The 26,219-nt window shown below is 49.0% G+C and overlaps 1 protein-coding gene across 1 annotated transcript in view; it reads right to left on the reverse strand.

Moving 5' to 3' along the window:
* Positions 1-4,167: 4,167 nt before the first annotated feature.
* TGFBRAP1 (transforming growth factor beta receptor associated protein 1) overlaps positions 4,168-26,219 on the reverse strand; it is a 72,980-nt gene continuing 50,928 nt past the window's right edge. The window contains exons 5-12 of the mRNA XM_059406364.1: positions 21,954-22,036; positions 18,506-18,847; positions 16,576-16,633; positions 14,611-14,754; positions 12,602-12,745; positions 11,882-12,041; positions 9,507-9,940; positions 4,168-6,784 (exon numbers count right to left, since the gene is read on the reverse strand). Of these exons, the coding sequence (XP_059262347.1) occupies positions 6,608-6,784; positions 9,507-9,940; positions 11,882-12,041; positions 12,602-12,745; positions 14,611-14,754; positions 16,576-16,633; positions 18,506-18,847; positions 21,954-22,036 (1,542 nt within the window). The 3' untranslated portion in view covers positions 4,168-6,607. The remainder of the gene's footprint in view (positions 6,785-9,506; positions 9,941-11,881; positions 12,042-12,601; positions 12,746-14,610; positions 14,755-16,575; positions 16,634-18,505; positions 18,848-21,953; positions 22,037-26,219) is intronic.

Consider the following 26,219-nt stretch of genomic DNA (forward strand, 5'->3'; position numbering starts at 1 on the left):
CCCCCCCCCCCCCCCCCCCCCCCCCCGCCTCATCCATCACTACCCCCTGCCTGCTCTCCAGACTGCAGTCAAACTGAGTCTCTATTTTCAAGGGGCTACCGTCCCACTCACCTCTTCCCTCTTCCCTCTGCCAGGAGCACTTCCTTTCGGAGGGCTCCTCGTCTATGCTGTGGGTATACCTGCATTGTCTCTTCTTGGCATTTGTCCCACTGTGCTGTCCTTATCTTTGAGGTGAGCTGTAGCAGGGCCGGGCCAGATGTATCTTTTTGAATGTTTTTTGTTTAAAGATTTATTCAATAGAGAGAGAGCACGCACATACTTGTGAGCAGGGGGAGGGGGCAAGAGAGAGGGAGACAAGCGGCCTCCCTGCTGAGTGCTGAGCCCAATGTGGGGCTCAATCCCAGGACCCTGAGATCATGACCTGAGCCGAAGCGGAGAGTCAGAGGCTTAATGGAATAAGCCACCCAGGTGCCCCTTTCTCACCGTTTTATCCACAGAACTTAGCACAATACCTGTCACATAGCAGTCTTCCAGCCTATGCTTGAGGGATGAATGAATGATCGAATATATGACTAAATGAACGCATAAACTGAAATATGAAAAACCACATTAAACTGACATTAAATACAATTTCTGGTAACGTGAGTCTTTGAGCCCCCTCTGCTGTTTTTCTCTACGGCAAGGTTGGTTCTAATTCTGCAGTTGCTTGAATAGGACAGTAACGTGGAGCGAGTCACGGTGGCAGTGGCTGCCCCGGGAGGGATGGTAGCCGTTTGGCATGGAGGACAGCGCTAGACAGCTCCCATGCAGCAAGCCAGCCATCCTCCCCATCCCCTGGATGGCATCCAGGCACAGCCCCTGTCGGGTTGGGAATAGCTGACCTTCCATCAGCTGCGAAGAAGCAGCTCATTTTCCAGTATTTCCATCAACACATCAACAAGGTATCTGGAATTTGGCATAGCACCAGCAGGATGCCAACGTTCAACCACGTGAGACCGCCCTGATGGGAGCAGAGATGATGCTCACACACTCGACTGGGCTTCGTACTCTTTCCTTGTTGACAAGATTTGTGCTGATTTTGAACTCATTTTCAAAGGTCCCCCATAAGGCCATCTGGAAGCTCTGTGTGTGGATCTGTTTTAACCCAGTGGGAGAGATTAGGACAACAGACAACTTTTCTACAGGGTTATATCTTACATGTTGATGAGAATAATGTGATGCATAAACAATGAATCTTGGAACACTAAGAACATAAAGTTAAAAAAAGAATAATATAAAGTAGCAATTCTAATTTTATATAAAATACATATCAGCAGATGGCCTACATATGCATGCTTTGTGTAACTAAGTATACTGTATAAAAGCTATGAAACTGAGTACTGCTCAGCCTTAAAAAGAAAGAAGATACTGACGTATGCTACATGGGTGACTTTTGAGGACATTATGCTGAATGCAATAAACCAGTCACAAAAGAACAAATACTGTGACTTATAGGAGGTCCATAGTAATGCAATTCATAGAGCCACAAAGTAGAATGGGGGTTCTGAGGGGCTGGGGGAAAGAGGGTGGGGAGTAAGTGTTTACTGGGCACACAGTTGCACTTTGGGAAGAGGAAAGAGTTCTGGAGAGAGTGGTGAGGGAACTATGAAGGTACTTAATGTCACTGAATTTAAACTGAAAAATAATCAGTTAAAATGGCAAATTTTGTTATGTATATTTTATGACTTAAAAAAATCCATGAAAATGACAAGAAGACTAACCCACAGAAAATGTATTTTCATACAGCCATACTATGGTAACTTGTTTTTTGACCAAAAATGGATTTTGACTATACCTCATATAAAAAAAATTGAACACAGTCTTGTAAATTAAGTGAAAGCACAAAAAATTCAAATGCCTTTAGATATGTACAATGGGAAATGCTAATTCTAAAGAAAGCGAAAGTTTAGTGTTGTGGTTTATTTGTAAGCTAAAGTCAACAGTTGGCGGTCAATCAGCAATGCGCGTTGAAAAACACTTTAGAACAGCTGTGGGGGTTGACATGGAGCTGAGAGCAGAGGTAGGAGGGGCTAGGGGCAGCCCCACTATGCTAATGTTATGGTGCACATTAGGTACTCCAGGTAAATCACTGACACGTGTGGATGAAAGAGGCTGAGGCTAGGACGAGTTATCAGATGGGTACCAACGGTGCCATGTGCTGTGTATCGACGCTCACAAGCCTAGTGAGATGAGGCTGGGTATCTGTCTCCCCAGCTCAGCTGGGGACTCCCAGGAAAAACTGGTCAATCGAAACAAACAGAAAACCTTCGCTAGAAGATGACCCTGACAGTGAAGGATTGTGGGAGAGCTTGGGCACAGGCTGAGACCCACAATCCTCTGGGGGCAGCATTTGGTCTCAAAGGCTAGACCACACCGACTCCATTCCTTTGCCCCGATTTCCTGAAGGGTCCTCAGATACCATACAGCTCCGACTCCAGTCTACAGAGCACACCACCAAGGTCTAGGTGATGGGACTGGCCCCGGCCCCCAGCTGGGTGTGTTGGAGCCCGACAAGACCCAGGCTCCCCAGAGTCTAGTGGTGACATGTTCCTTCCCGAGCCTCACTGGGCCTGTTGAGCAGCCTGTGGTGCTTCTGAGCCCCTGCCGGCCACATGTCTCATTTAACTGATACACAGCTCCGGACCGCGGACTGAACTACAGCTATTTGTCTCCCTTCCCCGGCTGTGAGCTAAAGAAAAGCGGGCTTCGTTGATTCCAGTGCTTACAACTGAACAAGGTATTAACAAGCTTTTAGATGGCACTCAAGCCGTTTAGCATTTTCAAGGTGAAAGGGCCTCTGGTCCATATGGGCTAGATTCTTGTACATTTTCATTCCCGACTCTGAGGCTGACAGATCCGCCAGGAGCAAATGGGGTGTTAGTACCTAATTAATCTAACACAAGCCACGGCCCATTTCACGGAGTCAGGCGCCAGTCTTTGCTTCTACCAAGTCACATTTAGGACATCGATTTACACTCTTTTTCTCTCGCAGCTGCTTGGCCTTGTAATATTCTGCTAGGCAGTGGGAATCTATCACTTTTCCCTTTTTAGTCAGGTTTGGAAGCCTAAGCACCCATTCATTCATTCATTCATTCATTCATAGAGAGCGTGAGCAGGGTGGGGAGATGTGGAGGGAGCAGGAGAGAGAGTCCCAGGCAGGCCCCACATCCAGCATGGAGCCCAATGCGGGGCTTGGTCTCACCACCCTGAGATCGTGATCTGAGCTGAAAGCAAGTCAGATGCTTAATCGACTGACCAGCCCCCTTTCAATCTTTAGTATGCCAATGAACCACAGGATATAATATAGAACAAGAAAAGGATACGTGACTCGTTGCTTTGTGACTTTCAGAGAGCGGCAACACTGCTGTGTGAGTACTCCAGTCAACCCTGGGTTGGCTGCTGGTTTTGGCGAAGCACCAGGAGGGGAGCTCAGCTGAGGGGGACTGGAGCTCTTGCTCTTGTCCTCCCAAGAAAATCACCTCACCAACCTATGCCTCAGTTCCTGCAACCTGAGATATGGATGCCACCCGACACCTCGCCTTTACTGTCACCCACACGTATTTGGACTCTACCAGCCTGACTGCCAGGCACGATAGGGTTACCGCTGTCAGGGGCTCTCCTCAGGGCTGCCACGGCACCCAGAATGGAATAAGAAACACGGCAATGTACTGTGAAATTCATTCCACCGTGTTTCTCACAGACCTGCTACAAACAAGATTCTATGGAAATCAAATGTAAAAGGTGAAAGAAAGTTCTAGTCCTTGACTCTGTTCAGAGTTAGAAATCCAAGGGCAGCAGGCTTACTTAAAGAGCGTCTGGCTACGAGGTGAGGTATGGAAGAAGCGACCAGAAATCTCCTCTGCTAAAGACCTTAGGGTAATAAGTACTGTGAAGGTAACAAATGTCAAGGGGCACCTTGAGAACATGCAGGAGGTACCTTCAGAAGTAGAGCATTTAAAGTTCAGTCAAGCAGGAACAAAGAATTTGAGGGGCGGCCAGGGAACGTCGGCTTCAGGTGCTAGGAGCCATGGGGTCCGGGTGAGTAGGTTCCAAAGCTCCTATGACAAGCTCCTATGACTCCTAGCCAAGATGATTTTTATAAACACATATAAAAAATTACAGAAAGAACAAAGAATTAAAAGAATTTTAATAAAATCAACAAGTTTACATTTGTACATCTTGTGTATTTGGGACCTGACCAGGGGTGAAGGGTAAAGTTGCAAGGACAAAGGTTTCCAGAGGGGGAAAGCAAGCAAAAAGCAAGGGCTACCCTAGCTGTGTGATGGGCATCAGTTTGACGGCGTGACCCCATGGCCACCTGAGCTGCCACCTGACCTCAGGACGCACATTTACCAAGCTCATGAGCATGAACTCTTCGGCTCTCAGGCCCATTGCACCATGCCCTCAGGGGCACTGCCACGTCAACACCTGACAGGCAATGGCAGAGAAACAGTTCCTCATATTCAACAGTATTTATTGCCCATAGAATATTAATGCCAACTGGGTTCAGTTCATGCTGTTTTAACTAGAGTGGTTACATAGAACCTAATGAGGGGAGGAAAGGGTTGAGCAATGTTCTAATTGTTCTAGTCAACGCCACAGTCACAAAACAGCAGGCCTTTAGAAAGAACCATGTATTTATTTTAAAAATCTGATTTGTGAAAAGGGCCCGTGGGAGTCAGACAAAGAGGAGAGCAAGGTACGGTTCTGAACATAGGAGATGATTTGACTTTAATCCCTGTCATTCTAAAGGATGACAAACGTTTCAAAACACTGACCCATGTTCAGAGAGAGAGCGGAGACTAGTGTCCCCATTTTAGGAATGAGCAATCACAAGGCGCTCTCCAGATTGTACCCACTTTGTATCCAGTGAAACAGTGCTTTCAGCGGTGTGATACGGTGCGTGCTAGGGACCTGCTCTCTGAGGCAGAAAACGCGACCTCGCGAGTTGTCATGGTAGCGTGTGCAGTGACAAGACCATTCCGTAGCAGTCACCCACAGGGTCGATTCACGACTGGGCTTCTACTTCGCCCCCGTCGATATCGTATGTGGTTGAGTCACAAGGAGAACTTCTTCATCGTTGATTCTTTAGCTGGAGATGCAGCTAGGGAAGAATGCAGGCGCGCTATTGCTTTCTTGTGCCACTTAGAATCGCTGAAGGAAGAAGACTGACCATGATTAGTACAGGAGAACACTGTTTCGAGAACAGACCATGAATTCTTTGGCCCCCGCTCTGTCAGGCTCGGGGTGATGGCGAGGGGCTGTATCCCAGGGTCCTCCCCTTGTGACACACACAGGCTAATGCTTGCTTTCCCGGCATTGTGGCAGGGGGTACAGTGTCTTGTGTGGGTTCCGGACAGAATCATTCATCCCAGTGAAGAAATTCGAAAGAGGGCAGTGAAGTAAGGACAACTTCGGCTTCTCCGCGATGTCTGGCAGAAACACAGTGAGTCCCCCAGTCTGTGGTGAACAAGGGGGACCCCTCCCGTGGGTTCAGGAAACCTCAGAGCAGGCGTGTAAAGTGCTGGGAGGTAAGGCAGCCTGACTGGACTTCCTCATCGGGGTGTGCAGAAGCGCCCGGCGGGAAAGATGACATCTCGGACACAGGCAAGGGCAGCTGCCACCACTGCCTGCCCTGCTGAGGGTGTGAGGTTCAAACCGGCCTCTCGTGAAACTCCACGTGGCTTGTGCTCATAACGTTTCCCTTTTCATTTCCCGAGCGGTCAGTAGGAGGTACATTTTAATAGGAAAAAAAAAAGTCCCTAACGGATACAACAGATAAGTTTCCAAAGAAGAGAAAAACTGCAGAGATGACAGAACTTCAAATAACAATTTTTAGTCAAACATGGCCATCATGGAGTTTCAAAATCAGCAGGTAGCGTGACAGGACAGGAAAGTGCCGCAGGCCTCCTGTCTGCTGTCCTCTTTCAGGTGGTGGGGGCGGCAGCTTGTCACCTGGGCTTTAGCACTTTCCGATGAGTCCTCGACTTCCCCGAGAGGGGGTGTTTGGGTAAACAAGGCAGAATCCTTTAGGGGTTGAGAGCCGGATGGGAAGTAGGCAAGAACAAAGACTCCCCCAAGGTCAGCCGTTTCTAAGGGCAAAGGCAGAGCCCACGAGGTAATCCTGGAAACAGCCCCCAACCCCCGCGCCCCCTAAGGCTGTGCTCCTCACCCTGCCCGGGGACAGCTACATCTCTGGGCCACCCTGAAGCAGACATTTCCAGTGCAAATGCATTTTTGAAGACTGAGGCGCAGGGGCGGGGACAGGGGCGTCCAGCTTGTCTGGACGGCATGGGGAAGGCTCATTTTTCTCTCAAAGTAGACATTTGTTTGGGATTACTGTGTCCTGGGACGGGCGAACCCTGATGTGTCTCTGTTTCAGGATCTCCCACAAACATTCAGGGTGGAGTGGTCAGCAGCGAAAAGCCCCTGTTTCACATTGACTGCAGTCTCCCCGCGCCCAGATGTCACTCCCTGGCTGACACCAGCGCAGCGGCTTTCCGCTCTCTGCACCCAGCAGGCTCGGTAAAGAACTCAGGGTCCTCCTTGCGCCCTCCAGTGGGCCTCTTCAAGTCCGAGCACCAGGGCCAGGGGAGCTGGGGTTCCTGTGTCTGCTGGCGGCACAGTGGGTGTGGACGAGCCCACCGTTTGGGTATCTAACAAACACAGGCTCACAGAAGGGATTTTGGCACATCTGGCAGAGCTTTTTGTCCGAGAGCTGAACTGAGCTTCCTTTCAACTTGATCTGAAAATAAATAAATAAATAAATAAAAGAGTTATACCACAGCAGACACGCATCACCCTACAGATCTCGAAATAGAACATTAGAGGTGAAAATAAACAAAAACGTCCCGAGTAACTGGAGAAGTAAAAATAATAGTAATAAAAAAAATTTTTTTAAGATTTTATTTATTTATTTGACAGAGACAGAGACAGTGAGAGAGGGAACACAAGCAGGCTTCCCGCTGAGCAGGGAGCCCAATGTGGGGCTCAATCCCAGGACCCTGGGATCATGACCTGAGCCGAAGGCAGAGGCTTAATGACTGAGCCACCCAGGCACCCCCTCCCTCCAATTTTTTTTAAAAAATGCTATGGAACTTTCTTGTTTCATGAAAAGTACTTGCTGCTTGCCTCACCCAGGCATTTCTATGCAGACCCTCTCTCAAACATTTCCTGAGCTCTGAGTTTGTACAAGGTCTGTCAGAAAGTGACGTCACGTCCGAGCTGGGTAAGCCCTTTAGATGATCTAGTTCCCGGGTCCTCTCATTTGCAAACAAGAAAAGCAAGGCACCAATAAGGGACTCCATCAAAGCCATATATGGTCAATTGGTGGCACTGCCCTGCCTGGTTCTGGGAAATATCCTTTCATTTGTTTAAAGGTCACTAACCAAACCAGGATGTACCTCCCCAGACCCTGACTGATAAAAAGGACTATAATTCTGCAAGAAGAAGCCTTTTTGCACAGTTCACTGGTGCCTGCGCAGGCAAGCTGGCCTACCGGCAGGCTCAAACCCAACTTAGGGAAGTCACCCTGTACTCCTCAGTTTTCATCAATCCTTCAACAAACGTTTAACACCTTTGAGACGCTGGGCTTGGCTCTAGGGATACTGAGCTACACAGCTGAATTCCCTGCCCCCAAAGAACCCGGAGTCTAACAATGAAGGGAGACGATGGTGGCTATGTGCAGGAATGTGTGGGGGAGCAAAGGTGGGGATTTCCTGCTCGAAGGGGCAGGAAGGTTTCACAAAGGAAGAAATTCTAAGGCTGCATTGTGAGCAGGTGGTCAGCAGGCCCCAAAGGAAAGGTTAAGACTGTCAGAGGGAACTGCAGGTACCAAGGCCGTATGTGTGAAACAGTCACATCAAGGAGGTTCCATGTGTCCCGGGAAGCAGGGAAAGATGGAGAGGGTCAGGCCAAAGGAGGGGAGATGGGACGTTCCAGGCCTCAACTCCCCTTCTAGAGAGTCATGAAGGCTTCCATGTGAAAGGGCCACATCAGGTTCCCGCTCTGAAAAGATCCCTGGGCTGACTGCATGGAGTGTAGGCCTCACAGGAGAGAAGTCTCTAGAAGGGGATCTATACTGGGGTTCTGTTGTGGACTGAATGTTTATATCCCCCACCACCTCCCAAATTCCTATGTTGAAGCTCTGATTTTCAATAGGGTGGTATCTGGGGCCTCTGGGAGGTAACTGGGTGGGGCTCCCAGGATGGCACTGGGACCATTACAAGGAGAGGAATAGAAGTGGCCAGGATGTGGAGAAGAGGAATGCTTGTGAACTGTTGGTGGGAATGCAAACTCGTGTAGAAGAGGATGGAGGTTCCTCAAAAAAGCAACAGAACTACCTCATGATTAGGCAATTCCACTTCTGGGTATTTATCTGAAGGAAACTGAAATGCTAACTCGAAACACTAACCCCCAAGTTCACTGTAGCATAAGTCACAATAGCCAAGGCATAAAAAAGCTTAGGTGTTCCTCAATGGATAAAGAAAATGCAATATATTTATATGATGGAATACTACTCGGCCATGAAAAGGAGGGAAAGCTCACCAGCTGTAACAACATGAATGGACCTAGAAGGTATCAGCAAAGTGAAATAAGTCATACAGAAGAAGACAAATACTGTATGATCTCACTAATAGATGGAATCGTATTAAAAAAAAAAAAAGCCCAACTCACAGAAACAGAATGGACTGGCAGTTGCCACAGGTGGGGGCAATGGGTGAAAGTGGGTTGAAAGTGGGATGTGATGTAGACCATGGAATCTACAGTTAACATTATCGTATTGTATATTTAAAAGTTGCTAAGAGAACGGATCTCAAAAGTTCTCATCCTAAGAAAAAGACCTATAATTATGTGCGGTGAGAGGGGTTAACCAGACATAGTGTGATGATCACATCACCACACATGGAAATATCAAATCATTGTACTGTACACCTGGGACTAATATAAAAAAAAGAAGAGGAAGAGAGACCAGCACTTGCCCTCTCTGTGCCATGTGAGGACACAATGAAAGATGGCTGTCCATGGCACTGGTTCCTGCAGCCCAGCCCACCAGCTGGGGACCTAGAATGTGGAGGTATGAGCTGGCCTGGGATCCACGTCTGGGCTCTTACTGTGCTATGTGACTTCCCTGGGCCTCAGGGTATGGGGAGAATGGCAGGAGACACTGCAGGAGACAGCTGAGATGATGACCTGACCCATGCTGCCCGGCGTAGGACGATGCCTGGAACACCATCCAAGCATTGCCGTCTAGCCGGGGAGAAGAACGGCACCTGCCAGTCCAGCTCCCGCCTCTGCTTCCACATACCTGGGCTTCTACGTGAGCAGAATCAAGTATTTGAGGTGCTGAAGGTGCAGAGAAGATGCACCCGGAACTAGCATTTCAGAAATAGAACGTGCCCCCTCCCCCCCAGCCTCCCACCACTGGGGTCTAAAAGCCGGCATGGCTGGCCGGGCCCAGCTCTCACCTTATCGTACTTGTAGATCAGGTTTTCGGACTTGGCCAGGCCCAGAGCCACCTGAGTGGTCCTGCGGGCGTGCACGCTATTCCGGACAGCCCCGGTTAGGAATGGGCGCAGCAGCTGCACCGACCAGCTGCCTGGCAACAGCGGTAGGACCCGGGCGGCGTCGAAATCGGCCGCGTGGTGGTTCAGGAGGTCCGTGGCGGCCACGGCCAGCTCAGGCGCGGCAGGGCCGGGCTGGAGGTACATGGCCAGCAGCGTGTGGAAGAGCCGCTGCCGGTATGGCGGGTCCCTGCCCTCAGAGCGCCACAGGCAGTAGTCCTCGGCCGCTGCGAAGTCCCGCAGCTCATGCACCAGGATGCGCAGGGCCTCCTCGTGCTCCTCCAGCTTCCCGTGCAGGATGGCGCTCTCCATGGGAAGCCCGGCACCCCGGGTTCTATCTGCGTGGCAGCAGCCTGTGGTTAGAGCCAGCCCCAGCTTGCCCCCCCACCGCCCGGTGCTCTCCACTCAAGAAAGGGCAAAGCGTGCCGGTGACTTAGGCAGTTCACACAAGGCTTGCTTGGACCTCCCCGCCACAGGGCTGGGTGTTTCCAAAGGGGAAACTCCCTACTCACAGGGAGAGCCTAATGGCAGAATACACATTTTTAATAATGCTTAGTGACTGAACAGAACAAATGACCTGTCATCCTGGTAGGCCCTGGCGAAACCTGAGTATCACGGCCACAGGCCTCCAATTAATCCGGCATCGTTCCTATTTTCCTAGTACGGGATCTTTCAACTATGGCAAAAAGGCACTTTATTGATTTAAATTCAGACACTAACCCTTCCTGGCAAAAAAGTGCCGTGAACCCCTTTATTCCAATTTAAACTATATTTCATGTGAAGGAGTGTGGGTTCCTATCGTTAAAAATCCCTATTGATGTGACTCTAAAGCTCTTCTTTTGTTTCTTCTGCAATCTGAGTTTTTAGGCTGTATGGAAAATGACACCAACCCATAATTTTTAAGAATAGGACTTATTTCACAGGGTCGTTGTGGAAAGCATCATAATGCACGCCAAGCGTACTGACCTGGGCCCGGCACATACAGCCACCAGTCCTCATTATTCAGATTCCATATTCATGAATTGGCTTGCTTGCCCAAATTCCCATGGAATCCCCAAACCAGCAGTCACAGGGCTTTCAGGATTATTTGCGGACACGCACAGGCTGGCACACAATTGGAGCCACCGGCCATGCACGGTCCCAGATGAGTCCCTGTGAGGCCATTGAGGCACTGCCTTCTTGTGGCAGCCCTCATTCTGCAAACAGTCCTCTCCAGGATTTACTCAGTGCCACAATTTTTGAGTTTTTGTGCTTTTTCTCTTGGTGACATTGCCATTTAAAATGGGCCCCAAGCACAGTGCTGAGGTGTGGCCTCATGCTTCCAAGCACAAGCGGGCTATGATGTGCCTTATGGAGAAAATGTGTGTGTCAGCCTGAGCTAGAGTTCTGCTAGCTCTGAGTTTAATGTTAACCAATCAACAGTACCTATTAAATAAGGTGTCTTAAACAGAAGCACTTGTAAAACAAGTTAACGTACTGATGGGTGAAGAAAATGTTGTGATCAGCGGTTTGCAGGAACCTGACCCTGTACTTCCCTGGGAGCAACCGTTCAGGATTCAGTAATTCAGTGTTCGTGGAGACTTTATAGAATGTAACTATGGCAAATGATGAGAATGGACTGTAGGTAATAGTCAAAAACTGTCAGTGCCATTAAAGTCAGAGAAATATATTATTAATCCCAGTAAAAACAAATCTGAAAATTCTATGATGTCAAATGTATCAAGAAACTAGCTAATTCTACTGGGTGTATGCACTGTGCTGCCTCGTGGCACTTTACACAACACAAAAACCACAGACTCTGCAACCCAAGGAAATGAAAACCAGGCTCCCGTCCAAGATACCTGCCTGCCTTCCTATGGCTCAGGGCTCGGTGACAGCCCTGAGCTGGGGACAGTGCCAGCTGGCACAGCCTGGTCCAAACACTGGTGCCATGAGAATGAACTGGGATTCAAGGGCGCCGAAGCCTAGTAAGGCAGTTTAAATGAAGGCACACTCAACAGATAAGACCGCACAACAGATAAGACCGACTTCCAAACTCCCTGGGCAGCTTTGTGTCATCAGCTAAAGAGCCCACATCTGTTTGTAGAGGCCTGAGAAGCTTCGCCCTACCCTGCAGGCAGGCTGACTTAGGGCCAAAAGAGGCTCAAGGACTCCCCCCGGTGGATTCATGGAGAGACACCGGAGCCTTCGTCAGCTCCTTCCCTCCTTGCTGGGGGACCGGGATGGAGGAGAGACCGGTGAACTGCCCCTCACCTATCAGCAGGTGAACTGCCCCTCACCTATCAGCAGGTGCACTCGGTACAAATCAGACTTCTGGAGCAGATGCTGGAGCTTCAGCTGTGTGTCTGTGGCTTCTGCGGCCTCGCTGCCAGTGCCGGACCTCTGCTGCAGCACCTTGTCCAGGTAGAGGAGGGCCAGCTGCGTGTGGTACTCTTCCTTCTGTGGGAGACGGAATTCCAAGCCGACAGCATTTACAGGCAGGAACCTGGAGCTCCCCGAGCCCACGGGAGCTCCCAGACCAGGACCGTGGAGCCGGCGGGGCAAGCCAGGGCAGGGTCTCAGGGGCAGTGAAGAGAACACGCTCACCGGATGGAAAACATCTAGAAATTGCCATCCACAGAAGGCAGACTTCACATCCATGAGAAAAAACATAAAAGGGTCGTTTCTCATTTGCAAAGTGAGGGCCCCAGGATTTAGGTATTTTCCAAAAACGTGCAGCTTCTTTCATTTCCCTTAAGGATAATTTTAAAAGGAGGGTAAAGAAAAGGCCACATGTTCCTGTAATCTTCGGAAACCTCCAGTGCCCTAGCCCATCCACGAGGACAGGCTGAGCACTCAGGGTGCAAGGCACTGAAAATACATTAGAACATTTAAAACAGCTCCATTTAAAATACTACATTAGAACCATCTGCCAAAAGGCTTCCTAGTTCCATTCTGTTTCTGAAAGCACAACTGTGGCATGGCAGCCCCCCCATGTTCATCCAGGTCCATGGGCTCACCTGCAGCCTCCTGTCTATGACCAGATGTTCCAGGTATTTGGCAAGGGCTGTAGGGTACTTCTTAAGGCAAGTGAGTACTCTGTCCGGATTGAAACTGTTCTGCTGCTCATCCAAAGGTCTCTTGGTGAAAATCTGAACTCCAACCTGGAAGAAGAGCAGCAATTAGCTAGTACATTTTTTGAGGGCACTGCCCATTTATGTTTGGGTAAAATTGTTGTCAGAAACATGGGGATACACAGGGGTGCCTGGATGGCTCAGCCGGTTAGGCACCCAGCTCTTGAATTAGGCTCAGGTCGTGAGATTGAGCCCTGCATTGGGCTCCATGCTCAGTGGGGAGTCTGCTTGTGATTCTCTCCCTCTGCTTCTTTCCACTTCTAAAATAAAGCTAAAAAACAAAAACAGAAACATGGGGATACAGACAAAACAGGCATGGTGGGACACTGACAAAGACCAGAGCATGACACAAAGATAGGAAAGGTGACCTAAACTCTGAAACCTCCTCCTTTATTCTCAAAGGGTCAGAAATAAAAGAAAGAAACGTTTGTTGGTAGCAGGTTTTGACAACCCAGGAAGCTGCATCCTTTGCATGATGAAGATCGTCCGAGAACAAGGAGGGTCACTTGCTGAGCAGTGAGTGACAGAATGCGTACAGTCCTGAACGTCCTGTAAACCCAGGGCTCTGCACACACCCCCACGATGTGGCTCATCTGTGCACACCCACCGGGGCAAGTTTCTGGACAGCCTTCCCGCGCCTGTCGAGTGGAGCTCGCTGTGGCAGACCCGTCTTCTAAGGAAACATGAATGGGTCGAGTAGGGGAGGAAACACACGCCATTCCTCCCCGGGCAGTCACGGACACATGCTCACTGTAGCTCACGCAGACCTGCACCCCATGGGTCACACCACACAGCTACCCTGATTGTGAATTTTGAGTTTTGGAAGCCCGGATCAGTACTGAACCAACTGTGCGACCTAGGGAAGTTTCCAGAGCTCAGCTTCGGTTTCCTCGCCTGTAGTCTCTACCCCGTGACCCTGCTGGGATATTTAACAGAGATGACGTATGTTGAGTGCCTGGCGTATCATCAGGCTGATACCATCTATCAGAATAGACAGAATTCTGGGAATGATTCGCTGATGCCATCTATCAGCACTGGGAAGAGCCCAGTGCTTTTGATAGCTTTGGGTGTGCACACAGGCAAAGTACGATGGAGTAAGAAGTACATGAGCCCACGGGCTCAGACCTCCAGGTCAGACAGCACCACGGAGGACATACGCCAGTGGAGATTTCAGAACAGCAGATGTGACAGAGAAAACTCTGTTTATGATGAAGGTCCTACGTCACAAAGCTAAGTCTGTCTCTCCAAGGGGAGCTGAGGAAATGTTCCTGTTTTCAACAGTGAGAACCAAAATGCCACAACTATCTGTCTTCCCGTCATCTTGGGGCTTCACTGAGGAGTCCTGAGAATGTTGTGCCTCCTCCCTCCCCCACAGCAGCCCCAGCTGCTTCCTCAGCGTGTTTCCTCCCTGCTGTCCCTTCTCAGCCTCCTGGACAGCAAGGACACTCAGGGCTCCCTCCTTCCTCCAGACCCTCAACTTCCACACCAGGGGCTGTGGCACAGAGAGAGGACAAGGGTGGGCCTGCAGTGGCCTGGTCCCCACACCCTGCAAGGCGACGGTGCATTAGTGTCATACTTGGTCAGGCGTGGGGAGTCACATAGACACACACATTTTTCAGAAGATGCTAAGAATGTGACCTGGCCATGCTTTCTCCCTTTCTATAAAAATATGGCCTGCCCCAGACAAAGAAGCAGACCAGTGCATCTCAGAAGGACGGAGATGCAGAACTTTCCAAAGAGCCGGGACTCCGGTGGAGCAAGGAGAGGTATTAGAAGGGAGCAAACTACAGACAGGGTGAGGCTTGTAGCCTGGTGGCTTATTTCTCACTGAAAATCAAGTCTTCCAGTTTTGCTAACAGCCACCCCCCATAAAAGAGCATTTATGACCCACAAACCTCTTCGCTTTTCTGCAGGACCCAATCAGCATACTTCCACACGAGTTCCTGGTCTAAGCTATAGGTAAGGAAGTCGACGACATATTCGTACAGGTCTGAGCGAGTGGAGTCATGAATGTCCCCATTCACAATGTTCACCCAGAGCTGGAGAGGAGGAAAGAAGAAGAAATGGAAAGTTACATACCCTTTAGAGTTAGCTAAGGAGGGGCATATGTTTACTTATTTGGCCTTATGATACTTGAAAGTGGTAGGACAAATTCTGAATGCCTAAGTCAATTTTAAGGTTTTCAGAGAAATAAAGCCATATATGTAGTAGATGTGGTCCAGGAAATCAAGGAGATAAAGCCGCGGATTTTCTGTCTTTCCTTTCTAATGATAGCGCAGTAATACAAATAGGAAACACATCATAAGGGAAGAGGTAGATGTATTACAAATGTTTCTTCATGAAATAAACGATCACTGACAGCATCTCCACACAGAACAAGAAATTCACCTGCCTCCATCCGCAGGGCTGTTTCTACCTCCCCCATCACAGGAATCCTTGACTTTGAAGTCTCTTGTGAACTGTGATAGTCAGACACCATGTCTTCAAAAATACTGGCCATTCTGTCCTCTAGTGTTCTGTCTGGTGCATGGGGGCTCATGAGAGTTGCCAACAACAGTCCCTTGCTATTTCATCCAGAAACTTCCCTGTTGTGTAAACCGAACCTTCCTTTCGGAAACCCAGAATGGGGCCACATCACAGGGGGGCGGGGAGGCGGAGGCTGGCCCCACATCCCATACCACATCTCCTGTACCCAATCTGCTTGTCCACCACGCTGCACTTTAGGACCATGCTATTCTCGAGAAGCCCAAAAAACAGGGCTGGCAATGTCATCTCTGTGATCCTGGTATCAGCATGGGAACTTTTCCTATGATACCAGTTTCCTTAACACTAACATCCTCACACCAAATAAGCTAATCACACATGGAAAGTGTTATTATTTTTTACAGCAGAATTCTGCCACATATACAGATTTCTTTTGTATTACTTTGATTTTACCAATCCCTCCTCTCTCTATGGCTCTGCTGATGTCACTATTATATTTATATCAGGCCGTAATTCCTACAGCTGCATGTTTTAGAGTATAAAAATATTGCCCTTGATGTCCAAATCGGGGTCCATGTTGATGGAAACCAGTTTTTTTTTTTTTTTTTTTTTTAAAACCTCATCTGCAATCATGTTACCATGACAGTGACAGCCCAAGGCTGACTTTAGCTTGGAGACAGTGGCTAATGTTCTCGGCCACTCACAGAAGAAAACAAAAAGGCCCCTGAGGAAACTATAGCACAGACTCCAGTGGAGAACAAGTGACAGAAGGAGAGGATGTCTTCTGACCAGTCACAAGCTGCCTCACAAGAGAGGCAAGACAAGACAGGAGACGAGATAAGTGTGGCATTTTATCTCCGGCACAGTATCTCTGCCAGGGCCACCTGGAATAGCGGTTCAAATATCTGTGCTACCGCTGAGCAGGGCTGGGACCCCGGGTAAGGGACCGGCCTTGACTGGCTTCAGTTCTGTCACAGGTGACATAGGGAGAATGATGTACCCTGCCCACTGGCAATAGTTACTGTCATCAACTGTGGAAGTTCCAAGCAAACGGCTGTCCCCAGGCTTAATTTCCCAGTAAGGCGGTGATGTCACAGGCCTGAGGGTTCAGCAATCAGTTCGTTTTATTTCTTAAATTTTCAAAAACTCAGTCCTGATAACGTCTTTGAAAGAATTGTAAAGACAAAGAAAAGAAAACCGTTGGCTGACATTTCTCAAGGAATTCACTTTCTAAAACAGTATATTAATTTCCTTCTGTAGAAAACGTTATAGGTCAGACAAAAGCAGTCTCTATCAACTTGGGAAATTTTTTCCCCAAGTAATGAGTTAAAGGATAGTGATGTTTAAAAATCAGGCTAAAATGCTTTTGAACTCACCTGAACAGCAGCAGCATCTTGGTTATTATAATGATAGAGTAGTCCAAGTGCAAAATACCTGAAAGAAAACAAGGAAGTGAGTATGCTCTCTCCCAACCACCTGCTATGGCTGGCACCCACCCAGTGACAGACCCCTGGTCCCTCTGGTCCCCTATACTTGGTTCAACTCAGAGTTCAACAACAAATTTTCAATGACAAAGAGATCCTCATTTCTGTTTATTTACTTCTGTTATTAAAACATATGCCCTACTGGGGTGCCTGGGTGGCCCAGTTGGTTAAGTGCCTGCCTTCAGCTCAGGTCATGGTCTCAGGGCCCTGGGATTGAGCCCTGCATCGGGCTCTGTGCTCAGCAGGGAGTCCACGTCTCCCTCTGCCTGCTGCTCCCCCTGCTAGTGTTCACTCTCTCACTTCCTCTCTCTCTCAAATAAATAAAATCTTAAAAAAATAAATCAATCAAATGTATGCCCTATCAACTTCCAAAACGGATCATCCTCAAGTCTAGGACAAGCTAAAAAATAAAATCATAATTATACTACAGAAAATTCTAGGACAAGCTAAAAAATAAAATCATAATTATACTACAGAAAATTCTATTTGGATTTGCTTTATAATTTCCTTAAATATTGATATAATTTTGTATCTCTTCAGGTGATTACTGTTAACCCAACATGAAGTATTCAAAGAATACTCAGAAGGTGTGTCATCTGAGCTATTACTGAAAGACGGGGTCAGCAATCTGAACACGAACAAGAGCAACACAGGCCCATAGTACCCAGCCAGCGCAGAGATCAGGTCAGGGGGAGTCCAGGGAGGGTACCCAGGGTTCTAGGCCCTGAGTTTCAATTCAGGTTCCGTTACTTTGGGACTGTATGGTCTTGAGCAAGTGGAATGCCTACCGGCCCTCCGTCTTCTCACTTGTGTGTGGAAAACGTTGGTGATAATATGGCATGGCTGTTCACAGCCTCCCCAGGTTCACATGGTGCCCTGCTCCCCATCCTCCCCATCCCCAGCTGGTGACGGGAACAAGCGGACCTGGGGGACATGTTGGGTCGCCCTCTGAGAGCGAACTCTCAAGGTATCGAACTCTTTGCTGGAGTCTGCCTCTTCTCCTCAGCCTTTCGGGAGGTTAAGCCGACTCTCTGGACCCCACCACACCCCATCACTACCACGAGGCATCAGTGTATTTTCTGGTTCCTAAACAAAGCAACTCCCTTCCACAGTCTATCTGGGAAACTGAGGGAAAGTGTGGGAAGAGCCAGTACCCACGCAGAGGCAGGATCTGGGTCTGTGACACCCGTGGTTCCTGTGGGCCTTCATCAGTCCTTCTATCATTCCAAATACGTAACAAAAATGACAGAGGAAGAATCTTACTCCTTAAAGGAGTCTAGGGGTCATCCAACACTTTTAAAGAACTCCCTCACCCCCCCGCTGAACCCCGTACCTGCCCAGAACAAAGCAGTAATGGCTCCTACCCAGTCAAGGACTGTGGGTGACTGCCCTTATGCACGTGGCAAGGATACAGCTGTCTACCAACTCATGCTCATGATGAAGGCAGAGTTTTAAGCCATATGTGTTTATCAACAAGATCAAGAAGTCTCCCTTTTAACCTTTTTACCCAGCTATCTGTCTGTGTAATCTGGCCGTGAATGACTAAAGCGCGCTGCAAATTTTACCAACATCCACGGGTGAGCCCTACGTGGAGCAGTACAGATGGGGATGCTAAGAATCACTTCATGCACTGATTGGGCCTATGACGGGCTGTGAGAGTGTATGCTTTCCGAGAACTTCCAGGAGTCTGCAGACTCTGCCAAGGTGGGTGTCCAAGCTGGGGGGTGCCCAGCTGTCACGGGAAGAGTCTTGCGGGGCCTGAGGCACAGCAGCTGCAGCACCTTCAAGGGGCCCTGGCTGCACATGGGAAGGGAACACTCACTTGTTGTGCTTCTCCAGCCAGGCAGCGCTGTCGGTGAGGAGACAGGAGTTCTCGGTGACCAGGAGGTCCAGCAGGCTGTCGTGGTCAGCCTCCGCGTATAGCTTGAGCAGGGCCGTGTCGATGTCCTCTTTGTAGCCATTGGCGACCTCTGTGCTGCGGACTTCGTTTAGGTAGCTCATGAGGAAGCGCTTACACTTGGCCATCTTCTCCTGGTCCCCCTGGGTCAGCTGGTGCAGGTCTGCGTACTCGTGGAGAGGAGGGTGGGACCGTGTGAATGAGGAGGAGGTGGGCAACAGGAAGGGGTAGAGAGAGATCAGCTCCCGGACGTCAAGCTGGCCGCTTCTGCAATTACAGTGTCAAACTAAATGAAGCAAAAAGAGAGAAAGAGTACACATAGGCGCACAAAACAACACGGGGGGTGGGCACGTCCACACCCGCTCGCGGGGAGCTGGATGTGTAGGCGGCGTGGCAGAGCACGGCGCACTGTGCGCCCCCACGCAATTCCAATGAAGCACAGAGGGGGACATGCAGGAAGACACATGCACTGCCGGTGCTGACATGAGTATCAAGACCCCTGAGAGGGTCCTAACACCAAGGGAGCAGCAGACTCCCTGGAAACTAAGGCCAAGAAAGGAACGCAGAGGGAACACAGCACTGTCTGGTCAACGGTGAAGGACCATCCTTCTGAAGCCAATGCTTGTCCTGGCACCAAACTATAAACAGGTTTGCTCACTGGTTCATAAACAAGGGACTTTGCCAGAAGGTGACTTACAGTTTCCTCATCAAAGATCCTATGATGGGAGCCGTGGGAGGATTTGTGAGGCTGTTTCTGTGGTGACTCTCAATGTCCTCTTAGAGCATAAAGTTAGGCCACAACTTGGAGCATAAGGTTAGACCACAACTCCAGTGGTATCCTAACTGTGCAAGGCCATGGAGCCCGTCTGGTGACATCCCACCTCTGCTTTCCTGCTGGCCCTGTCCCCCGCTGTGCCCCCGGCCTGCTTGTGCTGTCCACTGTGATAGCAGCGGCAGCATAAAGGAGCTGCAGACCTCAATGCTGGCCCCGGAGCAGCCCTACCAGGGGTCCCTCTTGCGGAAGTAGACGCAGGGTTCCCAGACATGAATGGGAACCCTAGGTTGGGCTTGGGGTCTTCACTCCCGGCAATGTTCACGACATCCGCCTTCCTTCAAGTTTGGACAGTCTCTCCTCCTCCCCGACTTCCATCCTCTAGTTCTCCTTCCTTCCATTCCTGCCCTCTAGTCACTTTCCATGGTGCTGGGCCTCTTGAGGATAAACCCCAGATCTCTGAGCACAGCATTCTGGGGCCTTCCCAGCTGCTCCCAATGCCCTCACAGCGTCGGTTTCCACCATCCCTCCCACACTCTGACGCTTCAGCTCCACCCATCACCTCTCCGGTTTACACACTTCACGCCTGGCCTCTGCTGCCTTGTTCCTTCTGCCTAAAGCAAAAGCCCTCATGGCAGCATTTGTGCTCCCTGGGGGACACCGAGCCATGTCTGAGGATACTTCCGATCACCACTGGCAGGTGTATTGGCACTGAGTGAATAGAGGCCCAGGGTTCCTCCGATGCATGAGAGAGCACCTCTAACAAATTATCTAGCCCAAGGGGTCCAGACTGTAAGATTCCCAATTTGGGAAGCTTCTCATCATTTAGGATGCAGCCAAATCCCAATCCGAGCCTGTGCTCTGCATCCGCCCTCAGAATGCCCCACCCCCACTGCAGAGCGGCACCCACACTGCTGCCCGGCGGGCCCACGGCTGCTGTCCATACTTGCACGGGTACGCCAGGAAAGCAGGCGGCAGTCTCACCCCGCACTCTGGCTCTGATTCTTGGGCCAGGTCTGCTTCCCAGGAGGAGTGCTGACCTGACTGCACACGAGGATGGGCTGTATCACATCTCAGGGGACAGACACAGAGCAGAGGGCCCACAACATGAGTCCCACAGAGGTTCTCTCTTGGGTGCCAACCACAACGTGTTGGCGCTTGTGGCTTCTCCACCAAACTGAGATGGAATACAAGGACAAGTCCCACATCAATAAGGAAAAAAAAAATCCCACGTTACTAGAAACGTCTGCTGTGGGCGCAGGAAGGGAGCACTTGCCTTGGGCCTGCCTGCTTTGAGGACCAATTCTCTCGGTCACATTTTGACAATGGAGCAGCCGTCAGTTTATGCTATGAAGGGGTTGAAGCGTGAAAGACAGGGGAGCCTTGTATTAATGACTGACAGAACCTACAGCTATTCTGTTAGAAAAATCTGTGAACTGTTCTAGGAACAGATTATGACCACTCGCCCACTATTCCAGATTAACCCATGAGAAGATGGACCCAAATGAGAAGGTTTTTGACGCTGCAGGGACAGAACAGGCAGGACAGAAGAGAGCGAGGTCCACAGGGACGAAGAACCTACATGAGTCCCCCAGTTACTGCTCCTGCCAAGAACAGATGAGAACACCACACAGAATATGACCTAAGTATAAGTTAGAGGGGGCATGGCTATTCACTTAGTGACTCCTTCTTGACTCAGAACCCTGTTCCCTCAGCCCCCAGTGTGACAGAGCAGGAGGCCAGAGAGGTGGTGAGTCCAAGAGCCTGTGGAACAGGTGGCAGACAGCATGCTCCTGAGCCGTGCTCTGCTCCGGCCGCTCCCCAGATGTGAAGGATCTGTTTGACGCTTTAGACACCCTTTATCCTTGAGATGGCTCTAAAACATGCAGGATCTAGTCTAGTTAGATGGCCTGAAAACTCAGGTCCTAACTTGTCCTTACAAACGTTTCCTTGTGAAGTCTTAGAAGGAGCACAGTTTTTACCAGTCTTCCCAGGGGCACCTGCTCTATTCCTAAACTTCCGATTTTCCATTAAATCTCTAAGAGAAGGGGGGCACCTGGGTGGCTCAGTGGGTTAAGCCGCTGCCTTCGGCTCAGGTCATGATCTCAGGGTCCTGGATCGAGTCCCGCATCGGGCTCTCTGCTCAGCAGGGAGCCTGCTTCCCTCTCTCTCTCTGCCTGCCTCTCAGTCTACTTGTGATTTCTCTCTGTCAAATAAATAAATAAAATCTTTAAGAAAAAAAAATCTCTGAAAAGAAGGAAAAGTGAGCAAGAGCAGCATTTTTCTAGGAATCCCCTGCATTACTGAGTTCACTCTAGGACTCCCTTCTTCCCTCTCCACAGGACCGTTATGGGTGCCCCCTCCTCCTCAGCCTCTACCCTCTTCGAGACACAGGGCAGGTAAACTGAGGCTAGGGAATAGGGGGGAGAAATGAGCTGTTTCTTTCAACTGTTGGTGGGTGCTGTTGTCAACAAGCGTCCCCAATTCCCCCTGAAGCACAATCTAACCAAGGCAACAATTCCCCTCACGGTATCACGGTAGAGATGGTCTTGACCACAGAGGGACACATGGGAAGGCTTGCTATCAACACCTCAAATTTACCTGAAGAGCTCTTTAGCTTCCAGGAACTGAAGTTGTGCAAACTGTATAAACCCGGCCTGCTGCAGAATCCTTCTGTACATTACCTGCAAGGAAAGATAGGTTGAATTCATCTCTGATAGACCCCGCAAAACCTCACAAAACCAGCATTGCGTTCTCTGTGGTCAGAACGCAAACCCAATGTTCAGGATTACACAGAAATCAGAAGTTATAAGGTAAAGAAAAAACATGGCATATATGAGATTATTTCCAATACAAATATATTTCTGTGCATGTGTGTGTCAATGAACAAACTCTGCATTCCTGAAATGAAGTTCTTCTCTATTTGACTATTCTTCCCTCTCCAAGGATCTTCCCCCATAAATCTCATCCTCTTCCCCAATGTGTCCTTTTATCTTCTGTCCTCCTCCTCCTTAACTCATAGGGCTAGGGGGACAGCTTCTACTTCTGGTGGCTCAGACAGAGAGCAACAGCCCCAGCGTCTCTAGAGGCCCAGAAGCTGCTCCCCATGCTTCCACTCCTCTGGAACTGACACTTCACTTCTGAGTATCCCTCAGAGCACAAGGCCAATGCCATTTAGTCAGCAGACAGATAAACCCACATGCTTTCCTAGTCCCTCTCCTGGAGGTGCCTGGCCCACGGTCACACTCCCCAGGCAGAATTCCTGCCATCAAGCTGCCAGTGATCTCGGTTTCAACCAGAATTGCCCAGATTTCCTTGACCATGGAACTTTCTTATGACATCCAGCAAGAGCAAAGGGCACTCTAGAGAGCTCTCCTGTAATGTCTTAACCCCGCCCCCTCCTGTCGCTGTCCAGCTTGGTCAGTGCCGGAACTGCGAGCATCCTTTGCTTCAAGGAGCTCTTGGACATGCCTCTTCGCTCTGTTCATACTGGTGCCATCCCACAGTCAGGTGGTCACCTCCTCACGATCAAAGACTCCAATCATATTCCAAACCCTGGGAATTCAATTCCTCCATCCTCCAACCACTGTGCTGTCCTGTGAGCCATGAAGTCCTTGGCGGTATGACACGTATATTATTCCTCTTCGTAGCCCCACACCCCAGCATGACACCTGCCACTCAGGAAGGCCTTCTGGATCTGAAGAGCTATCTCCTCGGTATTTGGGAACTCAGATGGAGGGATAGTTAAGATCTTAGCCACAGTTCGTGAAGTTGTAAGTGGCTGAGCTGGGATTTAAAAAGCAGACATTTTGGATTCTAAAGCCCAATTTTTTTCACCCACTGAGTCACCAAGGTATACAGCAGGCAGTTAACACTGCTACCCACTGAAGAAGAGAGGGAAGTGGAGACAGTTGGCACCTAGAGACCATTAGTTCCGTTCCCTTACATCAGCTTTAAAAGGGGCTTTCGCTGTAGTTTTAAAAAGTTCTCAATAGTGTAGCATTTCCTCCCTCTCCCCTCAGACATTCCCTGAGAGAAGTCAGAAAAGGCAGGTTGCTTTTTCATCTCCTTACACTTGCCTTTACCTTTCTTCCCTGACAGCAACCATGTGTGGCCTAAAAACTGGCCTATTTAATCCCCCCAACAATAAGCAGACAGGAATGTACGGGAATGACCGCTGCATTTCTGGAAGCAGATGCGATGAAGACCATCCACCTAGCAGAAAGGATAAGAAGGAGCCGTCATCTGCAGTAGAAGAATTCTTGATCTCCGGCCTGCTGAAGAGCAATCAGCCGAATCATGATTTACTCCGCGTGGTTGCAGGACTCAAATGCCCTCTACTCTTTCCCTTCCTAAAGGGAAATAAAAACCACTTCTGCAAACACGCCCCATCTCCAAGAATATGGAGTTATTTCTGTATTCGAGTCCGCGAATACTAGAAGCAGACTTAGAAGAAGCATGCAAAGAGATCCCGTCATCCTGAATAGAAGCACCTAGACGTGGAACCACAAAGGCTACACAACACACCACTGACTCAGACCCGAAAGCACCTGATCAGAAACTTCAGCAAGCACAGCTGATTCCTGGTGCTCTGAAAGTGACTGTCTCCTTGCCAGACCATCCCCTCTGACTGACAGCTTCTCTGGCCCTCCACACAGGTGAGGCAGGGTTACAGACCTGGAGTCAGGGCGGCCAGCAGAAGGACAAGAAAGATGGCCATGTGAGGAGAGAGAACAAGAAAGTCTGTTTATCTCCCCAGTGGCAGAGCTAGCACAATGGAGTCTTCAGCTGTCCTTTCAACTTTCTGATTTGTCCCTTGGCATAAGGCAGCTATCAGAAGTCCCAGGCCAAGGGCGTAAATTAGCCCAACAGAGCTCTTATAAGTACCACTTGGTATCTGCTCTGCACAGAGACACAGGGCCCCCACCAGCCAGGTGGAAGAGGTCACGTGTACTCTGGGAGCAAGGTCAAAGTGAAGTCAAATTCTGTTTCTACTATTCTGTTTCTGAATTGAGATTTCTGTCATGCTTTGGGTAACCAGAAATTTTGTGAAGCAGAAGATTCTATTCTATTCTATTTACAGAGAGGCTTCTTTTTAAAGGGCAGAAAGCCCACTTCTAGGGTCAGGCCTGGATCCCCCTCCCCCATCAAGGGCACTGCTTTTGGCTTTGCCAGTGGGCCCATCTCCAGGAGGGCAGGGCGAACGGGCACACCCACTTCCTTCCAAGGAAGACTGCAGGTCTAGTGCAGAGAAACCACCAGGTGTGGTCATTACACGCCGGATACAAACCATTACAGATCCAGAGTACAGCCTACTCTTGACATGAGACTACGCATAAGATTCAGGTTATAAGGCCCTGTAAGATCAAGAAGACTTGGGCTATCTGGTACATACATATCATTCCCGTAAAATGAGTACAACCCAACTCTAAACAAAAATTGGTAAGAATGTTGGACTTTTAACTGTATTCAGACCTTCTCTTGTAATACATACTGCAGCAGTGGGTTTTAGGCTTTTAAAAAACTTATTTCAAAACTCTGCTCACTTAGTTACTGACTAAATAGAAAGACCTTTCCAAAAATACACAGGGTGAAACAGTTGTCCCACCCAAGTGGCCATGACATTCTCTCCTTGTTCAAAAGGCAATCCATCCTCATTAAGATTGGACACAAATATATATGTGTATGCACATGAGTGTGTATTTATTGTAAATACTGGTAAATACAAAAGATACATAAAGAGTATTTACATGTCACACATACACACACACCTACATATGTAATACAAATCCATAATGTATAAAATAATGTATTTTACATATACCCATTCTTGGGAACTCACAGAAAGATAGTAATAAAAATACATGCTATATGGCCTCTTAGGGATCACAATAGATATTAGTGTATTAAAAGCTCTGAGAAATCCTCTAGTTAAGAAACCTAGTTAACGCAACTGTGTAAAACAGAACCTTTTTGTTCTGCACCCACCCCCATCCCAGAGCCAGGGTCTGGTGACATGCAGACTAGAAACCCTGCTCCGGAATCAATCGTGTGACAGATATACATGCAAAGCAGGAAAAGTGGTCAGTTCCACAGACAGGGACAGTGAGGGCCAGCAGGTGCAGGGGCCGGAGAAGAGGCCCGAGGAACTCAACATGCATAAGGAACCCTACCCAAAGCACAGGTCCTGATTCTTGCAAAGGATACACTAAGAAGAAAAATGACATTCTAAGTACAAAAGCCCCTTGCTCTTCGATTTTTTTTTCTTCACACACGTGCATGTAGTCTTTTTCTCCTGTATTTTTTAAGATTTATAATGGAAGTAATGCATTCATAAAGCTCAAATTTCCAAACATTCAAAGGGGTTTAATGAAGAGTCTCCCTCCCACAGCAGTCGCAGCCAGTGGCGCTCCAGAGGTAATCGATGCTATGAATTTCTGTGCAGCTGCAGAAATACGTGATGTATTTTAAGTTAACTCTGTCCCCCATTATAGTAGCACTCTCTACATTTTTAATTCATTGTCTTTCAGAGAACCGTCCGCCTCAACACATAAAGTCCTTGGTTCTTATTCCTGGCTGCGCGGTATCCTGACAGCCTGCTAGACTACAGCGCATTTATTTTTTTTTAATTTTTCATTTTTTATAAACATATATTTTTATCCCCATGGGTACAGGTCTGTGAATCACCAGGTTTACACACTTCATAGCACTCACCATAGCACATACCCTCCCCAATGCCCATAACCCACCCCCCTCTCCCGACCCTCCTCCCCCCAGCAACCCTCAGTTTGTTTTGTGAGATTAAGAGTCACTTATGGTTTGTCTCCCTCCCAATCCCATCTTCTTTCATTTATTCTTCTCCTACCC

Source organism: Mustela nigripes, chromosome 7 (assembly GCF_022355385.1).
Source record: "Mustela nigripes isolate SB6536 chromosome 7, MUSNIG.SB6536, whole genome shotgun sequence".
NCBI classification, from domain to species: Eukaryota; Metazoa; Chordata; class Mammalia; order Carnivora; family Mustelidae; genus Mustela; species Mustela nigripes.